General features: G+C 51.7%; 1 protein-coding gene across 1 annotated transcript; it reads left to right on the top strand.

Moving 5' to 3' along the window:
- Positions 1–7559: 7559 nt before the first annotated feature.
- On the top strand, positions 7560–8324 carry LOC306815686 (olfactory receptor 14J1-like; the record flags this gene model as incomplete). The annotated part of the gene is made up of 1 exon (XM_079332248.1): positions 7560–8324. One exon carries the CDS (start codon positions 7560–7562, stop codon positions 8322–8324), a length of 765 nt encoding a protein of 254 aa, XP_079188374.1.
- Between the last annotated feature and the right edge of the window lie 967 nt (positions 8325–9291).

The raw sequence follows: 9291 nt of genomic DNA, 5'->3' as shown, positions 1-9291 counted from the left end.
TTCTTCACTCTAGGCATTTTCGACGGTTGAAAGAAGACATTGATACACTCAAACAGATTTTCTTGTGTCAATGCAATGTTTTATTCTTACTAATGTACTAAAAAATTCTTTTTCTTCTTTGACGAAATAGCACATCTTTTCCTTTTTTTATTTTTTTTTATTTTTTTTTAACTGGGGGTTTTGCTGTTTCCATATTGTCCCTTTAACTGAAAGGGCAGAAATCATCTTCCAGCATTGATCTCAGCCTGACCAATGGGGAGCACAGAGGGAATACAGGGCTCCTAGTGCCCCAGTGCAGTCACACCTGCTGGTCTCACACAGCTGGCATGTGGTCATTAAACATCTCTCTATTTCAGTGTGACTGCAGTAAAAACTTGCTGGAAAAATAAGTAGGACTCTTTGAAGGGTCCAGTTTCAAAGTCAGTTTCTTTGAACCCTTCTCTCTTTTCTAGGCACCAGAAGAGGGAGGGTATCCAGCATTGATGTAGCTTTCTGTTGCCTGGAGCAGTGCCTATTGCAAGCTGTTTCTCTCTATCCAGGCCTTGTCCCTGCCAGTTCATGAGCCCACCACAGCCCTGGGGGCTCAGCTTTGCCCTGCACACCCCTCTCTGCACAGAGCACTGCCCAAGGGCATCTCCCTGCCAGCAGGGCCTTAAGGGCAGCTCAGACTAAGTGAGATGCTGGAAGCCAAGGTGCTGCTGCTGCTGCTGTCTGCAGGCAGAGAAGGGTGAGGAGGCACTTTGTGAGGGAGATGTGAGGCAGATCTGCTGATCCCCAGTGGGACAGTGCAGGAGTCTCAGTGACACACACACCTGACAGGCCCTTTCCGTTCCCTTGAGGAGAAAGCTGAGAGCAGCCCTGGCCATGCAGCACCATCTGCACAGCAGGAGGAATCTGCCATGATGGGGGTGGCTCCTTCCACCTCCAACTTCTCCCCAAAGTGCATGGGGAGCTCCCAGGCAGGCTGAGAGCTGCCCCTGACAGGTGGCCCATGCCCTGGGCTGGCCAAGAGCCCTGAGGGCTGCAGGAGCTGCTCTGCAGGACAGCCCTGGGCAGCCCTGGCTGCAGCCCCAGCTTCAGCCCCTGCAGCCATCCCTGGCAGCCGGAGCCATCCTGCCCTGTCCCTCTGATGGTGCCCAGGGCAGCCCTGCTCTGCAGCACATTCTCCTCCTGTGCCTCAGAGAAACTGGGAGAGTCCTCCTGACACATCCCCCAGGCTGTGAGCTGTGCTGGCTCTAGGAGATCCCTCCAGCAGCACAGGGGACATTGCTCTGCACCCACAGACTCACCATGCTGAGGGCTTTGAAGATGTTTCCCTAAGTGAAGTCTCAGCTCAATGTCTTCCCAGTCCTGATTGCCTTTAGTCTGTGCCTGGCTCCTGTCCCTTCAGTGCCTGCAGGCAGTGCCCTCAGCCCTGCTGGGCTGGGAGAGGAGAAGCTTCTCAGCAGAAATGTCTTTTTGAAGCTTTTCCTGATTGCCATTATCTCCCTCTGTGCCAGGAGACACAACACAACAACTTTGATGACCCTCTCAGGAGTTTGGTCTTTTTTAAATTAGATTCAGTCCCTGAGAGAATGTTTTTCAAAAATCCTCCCAAGAACTCAAAATTAAATTGAAACTTGAAAGTTTCTAGAACTTTTAATGGGTCTCACTGAGAGACAGGACAGAGAAAGTTCCCCATGGTACTAGATAGAGCAGAACAATGGAGGCACTGGTGACAGGTAGGAACAAGGAAAGTAAAGGTGTTTCTGACGCTGAGCAAACATGGATGTGTTTCAGGAATGCAAAGGGCCAAGGCTGAGCCCCAGCCCCTGGCAAGGCAGATCCTGTCCTTTCCTCATTGCTCAGGGATCTTCCTGGGCCACTGGTCTCTGGGGATGTGCAATGCCAAGGGCAGGACCATGGGGCAGCCCCTGCCAGGCTGCTGAGCAGGGACAAGGAGGCAATGAGGCCCCAGCACAGCAAGGCTCACTTGTCCCCTGCTGGCCTCAGGCCCAGGGCCAGCAGCCATGGCCCAAGTGCTGCAGCAGTTGGCTCTGGCAGGGCCTTTCAGCTGCTGCCCATCCCTGTGCCCTCTGCAGCCCAGGCTGTCCTACGGTGTCCATGCCCTGCCCTCTGTCCCTGCAGGTTGTCGTCATCCCCCTGGCTGCCCCACCTCACTGGCCCCTTCCTTTGCTGATGGCTCTGCATCCTGCCTGCCTCTGCCTGGGCACACAAAGATTTGGGCTGATCCAGGCTCCTTCTGGGGGACATGTTGCACCACAACCCTGCTCTGGGAAATAAATTTATTTATACTTGGGCTTTCCCAGCTGCTCTTGGCATTAATTCTTTCTTTCTCTGGCTGTTGTCTATAGTGTCAGAAGAATCCACCATCTATGAAACTACCCTCCAAGAATTCCCAGGGCTCTCCTCTGTCTCCACTCCACTGAGCACAGAGCTCCTTTCACCCTACACATTGGTCATGTTCTTTCAGCCTCCAAACACAACCTGGTGAGATCTCTGGGCCCTCTCCAAGGTGTTGGAAAATGAAAACATTCTGCTCATAGTCTAAAGCAATCAGAAGAACAAGAAGGCCAACTACACCTCTCTGTTCTGACTACTGTTGTCTGGTAGCAGTCCATGGATAGACAGAATTTGGGAGGCGAAATCACAATTTTTTGCCAGGGTCCATGGATGAGAAGATTGGTTTATTTCCATAGGTAGGAAGAAACAGTGCCCAAATGTTACAGGGACAGATACGAGGTGAACACCAGAGGCTTTCCTGGCCACTTTTGTGTGAGAAAAACCCTTGCACACCGGGAAATTTTTGGGGTAAGCACCAATTGTAGGCTTGGGCACCTGGAAAAAGGGAAGTTTCTTTTCCATAGGAAGGAAAGCAAGGAAGACCAGTTCTCCAGGGGCTGATAAGTGGCAGCCCTCAACATGCCAATGTTAGCTAGACCTGTCAGGTGATCCTTGGGAGGACAAAACAGCCAGATCTGTTCCATGTACCCTTAGTTCCACAAGGTCCAGTGTCACAATGTTCTCCGTGCTTCTGCAGTCAATGTCATTGTGTCATTCTGTCACAATGGCCCCTTGTTTCCCCACAGTTCCATGAGGGCCCACAGTGTCACAATGACCTCCACGGTTCAATGGGGCCTGGCAATGCCACATTTGTCTCCATGGATCCATGGTGACCTGCAGGATCACAGCGGCCCTTTGGCTGCACGAGGCCCTGTAATGCAACAAGGGCCTCTTTGTTCCACAAAGCCCTGCTGCTTCACACTGGCCCCTTGGGATCATGTGACCCATCAGTGCCACAATTATGTCCTTGGATTTATGGTATCTTACTGTGTCACAGTAACCCCTTCATTTCAGAAGGCTCCACAGTGTCACCATGGTCTACACAAGAAGGAAACCACTGGACCACCCATTTTAGAGGGGGTGAAGAATGACAGCCACCAGAGGCAAAGACAAGCCTGTCCTGTCTGCCCTGACAGGCTTTTTTGGGAGCAGTCCTTGGACATATGGAATTTGGAATGTGGAATCCTAATTTTGACCATAAGTATGTGGAGAAATGGATGGTTCTTTTCCAAAGGAAAGCAAGCATGGAGCCCCAGTGTTTCAGGGGCAAATGAACAGTAGCCACCGGAGGCGTAGGCCAACTGGACCCATTGGCCATGGGCACCTGAAGAACAAGGACAGTAGTTTTCCATTTGAAGGACAGCCATGAGCCCCAGTGTTTCAAGGGCTCATGAGAAGAGACCCTTGACATGCCAAGATCGGTTGGACCAGTCAGGCCAAGCCAACCAGACCTGCTACTTCTTCCTTTGGACCCATGTGGCCCTGTAGTGTCATAGTGGCCCCTTGCTTCCATGGGGCCCTGCAATGTCACAGTAGTTCCTTTCTTCTATGAGGCTTTGCAGTGTCAGAATGTTTTCCTTGGTTCCATGGGACTGCACAATGACACAATGGCCCCTTGGTTCCATGAGGCTGCAGAGTGTCACAATGGTCTCCTTGGTTCCATGTAGTCCTGCAGCGTCACGAGGAGCCCTTGGTTCCATTGGGCTCCTCAGGATCACAATGGCCCCATGGCTGCACAAGGCCCAGCTGTGTCACACTGGCCCCTTGTTTCCATGGGGCCCCACAGTGTAACAACTGTCCTTTGCTTCCATGAAGCCTTGCAGTGTCACAATGGTCTCCTTGCTTCCACAAGGTCCTGCAGAGCCCCTTAATTCAACAAGGCCTTGAAGTGTCATAGTAATCTCTAGTATTCCATGAATGCCCATGATGTCACATTCAGCCTTTGGTTCCATGGGATCCCGCACTGTCACATGAACCCCCAGCTCCATGTGGGCTGCAGTGTCACAATGGTCTTTGTGGTCCAGTGGTGCCAGAGGGTCACAATGGCCCCTTGGTCCCACTGAGCCCCACAGTGTCACTAGGGTCCCCTTGGTTGCACAATTTCCCTCTGGTTTCACAAGGCTTCAAACTTTTAAAATTACCTCCATACTTTCACGAGGCTCTGCTGTGTCATAATAGACCCTTGCTTCTGCAATGTAGGAATGCCCTCTTGATCCCTTGGAGCCTCACAATGTGAAGGCTGTTGTGCCCTTGGATCCATGAGTTTTTGCAGTGCCACAATTGTCCTTAGGTTAGATGGGCCCTCAAAGTGCCATCACAGTCTCCCTGGTTCCATGAGGGCACACTGCTCCAAAATGGCTTCCTTTGTTTCATGGTGCCCTGTAGACTAGTAATGGTCTCCTTGGTCCCACGATGTCAGAATGGTCCCTGTTTCATGGAGCACCACACTGTCAGAATCTTCCACAGGGTCCCCCAGTGTAACGATGGACCTTTGTTCCATGAAGCTCTGCAGTTTCACCATGGACTCCTTGGTTTTGTCAGACCCTGCTGTGTCAAAATGGCCCCTTGGTTCTACAAGGCCCTTCTCTGTCACCATGGACTTTTGGTTGCAGGAGTTTCCATGGTGTCACAATGGTCTCCTTGGATCTGCAGTATCACAGTGGACCATGTGGCTCTGCTGTGTCCAAATGGATTTTGGTTCCATGCAGCCTCACACTGTTAAAATGGCCCCTTGACTCCATGGGATTCTTTTGTGTCAAAACGGACCCTTTGCACCATGAGGTTTCATAGTGCCACAATTGACTCATTGAGTCCCTGAGGCCATGCTGTTACATAATTATCTCCCAAATTATCACCAAAATACCAGAATAAGACTCCTTACTACTAATGTGATGTTAAAGAGGTCATAATTTATTCATGCCTGAGGTCCAGAGGAGGAATAAAAACCTTATCTGGACACATGATTCTAAAAGGGCGTCGCTCATATGCAGTTGCTACATGAGTATTAAAAGTTACCCATTTCCATAAAATCCACCACAGCTTCCCTGTTTCAGTCCTTGCTTTTTCTATCACTAAACACTTCTGTCAGGTTTCTTCCTCTTCTCTTCTAACTGTCCATGCTGGGAAAGCTGCCCCTCAATGCCTGTTTCTCTGCTGAAAGTCCACAGGCACAGCAAAAAAACTGAATTACCCTTTTGGTTCCATGTCCAAGGCTTTTTGTGGCCAGCAGAGGCAGGCAGGATGCAGAGATGACAGCAAAGGAAGGGGTCATCCAGGTAGGGCAGCCGGGGAATGACGACAGCCTGCAGGGACAGACGGCAGGGCATGGACACCGTAGGACAGCCTGGGCTGCAGAGGGCACAGGGATGGGCAGCAGCTGAAAGGCCCTGCCAGAGCCAACTGCTGCAGCACTTGGGCCAAGGCTGCTGGCCCTGGGCCTGAGGCCAGCAGGGGACAAGTGAGCCTTGCTGTGCTGGGGCCTCATTGCCTCCTTGCCCCTGCTCAGCAGCCTGGCAGGGGCCGCCCCAAGGTCCTGCCCTTGGCATTGCACATCCCAGAGCCCAGTGCCCCAAGAAGAGACGTGAGCAATGAGGGAGGGACAGGATCTGCCTTGCCAGGTGCTGGGGCTCAGGTCTTTGCATTCCTGAAAGATATCCAGGATTTCTCAGCACCAGAGACACTTTTCCCTTGTTTGTCCCCTCCTGTCATCACTGCCTCCAGTGTTCTACTCTAACTGGAAAACCTGGGGACACTTTCTCAGTTGTGTCCATCAGTGTGACCCATTAAAAGTTAAAGAACCTTTGGACTTCAAATCTCACTTTGAGTTCTGAAGATCATTTTGAACACACTCTCAGGGACTGAGTTTGATGTAAACATCATCAAAGCCCTGAGAGGGTCAATAAAGTCCTTGTGCTGTGTCTGTGCTTCTGAGCTGGGCAAGGCTCCTGGCACAGAGGGCGATCCTGATAACCAAGAAGAGCTTGAAAATCACATTTCTGCTGATAAGCAGCTCCTCTTCCAACCCAGCAGGTCTGAGGCAGACTGCAGCCTGCCTGCAGCCACCCTGGGCACAGCACAGAGGCACTGAGAGCTTGAATCATTCACGACTGGGAAGATGCTCAGAAGTGGCTGAGGCGGAATCACTGTAGCCCTTGACACAGAAAGCCTCTGGCTGAAGGACAAGGCAGCTGCAGCTCCTGGAGCAATCTCCTAAAGCTGGAACATCCCAATGCCTACAGACTCTGTGAGTACATTCTCTGATTCTCTCTTGTGTAAATCAGCCAGGGGTGCCCAGGCCTGTCCTGCAGAGCAGGGTCCTGCAGCCCAGGGCGCTGTGCTGGGGCAGGGACTCTGCTGTCAGCCAGGGACAGCTCTCAGCCAGCCCTGGGAGCTCCCACAGCACTGGGGGACAAGGTCTGGGTGGAAGGAGATAGCTGGCAAGGCTTGGAATTGTTCTCCTTGTCTGGTAAGGATGCTGTATTGTTCAGAACTCGTGTCATGCCTCTAGAATGACATTTAACTCCAGAACATTTTGAATTGGATTATATAGAAGCACAGCAAGAGCTGTTATTAAATCTACTGCTCTGCATTTCCTGGATGGGAAATTTCACATTGATATGTTCAGGTTGAGAAAAATTAAAAACAAAAATTCTCTACATCATAATAAAAAAGATGAAGGGAACAATCAGCACAGGTTCTCTTACAGGCAGCATCAGTGTCATTTTTCCAGCCTCCTCAGAGTTGCTGTGATGTGTCCATCAGAGAGAGCCTGCAGAAGCAGAGCTAGCCCTGAGCAGTGCCTTGTGCTGGGAGGGGTCTACAGGGCAGAGCTCAGCCTCCAGGGCTGGGCTGGACTCTGGCAGCACTCGCAGAGTCCAGCCCTGGGCACAGGGAAGTAGCTGCTGGAAGGGACAGCTCCAGGCAGCAGAGTCCTGGGCAAGCAGTGGGGGGAAAGTGGCACCAAGCTAGGCTGGGAAATTCAAATTCCTCTCAAAACAGAACTATCCATGATTACTTTTTTTACAGATCCCTATGCCAAGACACAGCACATGTCCAACAGCAGATCCATCAGCCACTTCCTCCTGCTGCCATTGGCACACACGCGGCAGCTGCAGCTCCTGCACTTCTGCCTCTTCCTGGGCATCTCCCTGGCTGCCCTCTTGGCCAACGGCCTCATCATCAGCACCATAGCCTGCAGCCACCACCTGCACACCCCCATGTTCTTCTTCCTGCTTAACCTGGCCCTCACTGACCTGGGCTGCATCTGCACCACTGTGCCCAAAGCCATGCACAATTCCCTCTGGGACACCAGGAACATCTCCTATGCTGGATGTGTGGCACAGCTTTTTCTGTTTGTCTTTTTCATCTCAGCAGAGTACTATCTCCTGACCATCATGTGCTATGACTGCTACGTGTCCATCTGCAAACCCCTGCACTACGGGACCCACCTGGCCAGCAGAGCTTGTGCCCACATAGCAGCAGCTCCCTGGGCCAGTGCCTTTCTCTATTCACTGCTACACACAGCCAATACATTTTCCCTGCCATTGTGCCATGGCAATGCCCTGGGCCAGTTCTTCTGTGAAATCCCAGAGACCTTCCAATTTTCCTGCGCACACTCCTACTTCAGGGAACTTGGGCTTCTTGCTGTTTCTGGCTGTTTGGTATTTGGTTGTTTTGTGTTCATTGTTTTCTCCTATGTGCAGATCTTCAGGGCTGTGTTCAGGATCCCCTCTGAGCAGGGAAGGCACAAAACCTTTTCTACCTGCCTCCCTCACCTGGCTGTGGTCTCCCTGTTTGTCAGTACTGGTATATCTGCCAATGTAAAGCCCCCCTCCCTCTCCTCCTCATCCCTGGATCTGGCACCGTCAGTTCTGTACTCAGTGGTGCCTCCAGCCCTGAAACCCGTCATCTACAGCCTGAGGAACCAGGAGTTCAAGGGTGCCTTGAAAAATATGATGACTCTGTATTTTCAGACGCATTAAACACTCTCTTTTATTCTGTTGAGCATTTCGAATGTAACTCTTTACCATCCCTTTCCCCCACCCCCCGTATTTGTCCATTTTTTTCTTTAGTAAATTATTCTACTGTTGCTGTTTTATATAAGATGTTGTACTATTACTTTATTTTTATCTACTTTTTGTTTTTTTAAACTCAAAGACTTGCAAGAGTTATTTTCCCTGTGCATTTAAATAAAAACAAGGGCCTGCCCTTTCTTGTGTGTCCAGGATCTTCCTCAGCACTTCTCTGTCTCTGCAGAGCAGTGTCTGTGAGCAGAGGCAGAGGTGAAGAGTCTCCCAGCACAGCAGCACAGCCAGGGACAATGGCCCTGGCTCTCCCCACATCTGCTCTTCCCAACTCCACCCTCTCCTTGCCAGCCCTTCTGTGGCTGTGAGGCTGCAGTGCTCTGGCAGCTTGGTCACTGTCCTGCTGCGTGTCCCTGCTGTGAGCACAGGCAGGGACAGGAGATGGGCACTGCTGGGACACAGCTGGGCTCCAGCACAGCAGCTCCACCACCAAAGGAATCTCCTGAGAGCAGGGCAGGAAAGCCTCACTCTCCTCCAGAGCTGCTATCAGCAATGTGCTCCAGGAATGCTCTGGCAAAGCAAAGCCCAGTGTCTGGGGCAGAGGGGAAATGTGCAGGGGGCACACAGCAGTGTCCTGGCACAGCCAGAGCTCCTGGGATGGACCTCAGGGAGCAGCAGAGCAGGGCCTGGGCTGTGTCTGTTATGGGCACAGCCTGGCACAGCCCCAGGGAAATTGTCCCACACCAGCCCCTGCAACAACCATACCCAGCACTGGCCTCTGCCCCACCTGCAGGAGGTTGTTTGTCCCTGCATGGAGGGACACCAAGTGACCAGTGAGCAGTGTGTGTTTCCTGTGTACTGAGGAGATTTCAGCAGTGCACTGTGTGTGTGTTGGGAGATGAACCCAAGTGAGCACAAAAACCAT

The sequence above is a fragment of the Erithacus rubecula genome (genome assembly GCF_903797595.1).
Source record: "Erithacus rubecula genome assembly, contig: scaffold_187_arrow_ctg1, whole genome shotgun sequence".
Lineage (NCBI taxonomy): Eukaryota > Metazoa > Chordata > Aves > Passeriformes > Muscicapidae > Erithacus > Erithacus rubecula.
Note: the sequence above shows the minus strand (reverse complement) of the source record. Positions and strands in the feature narration are given on the sequence as shown.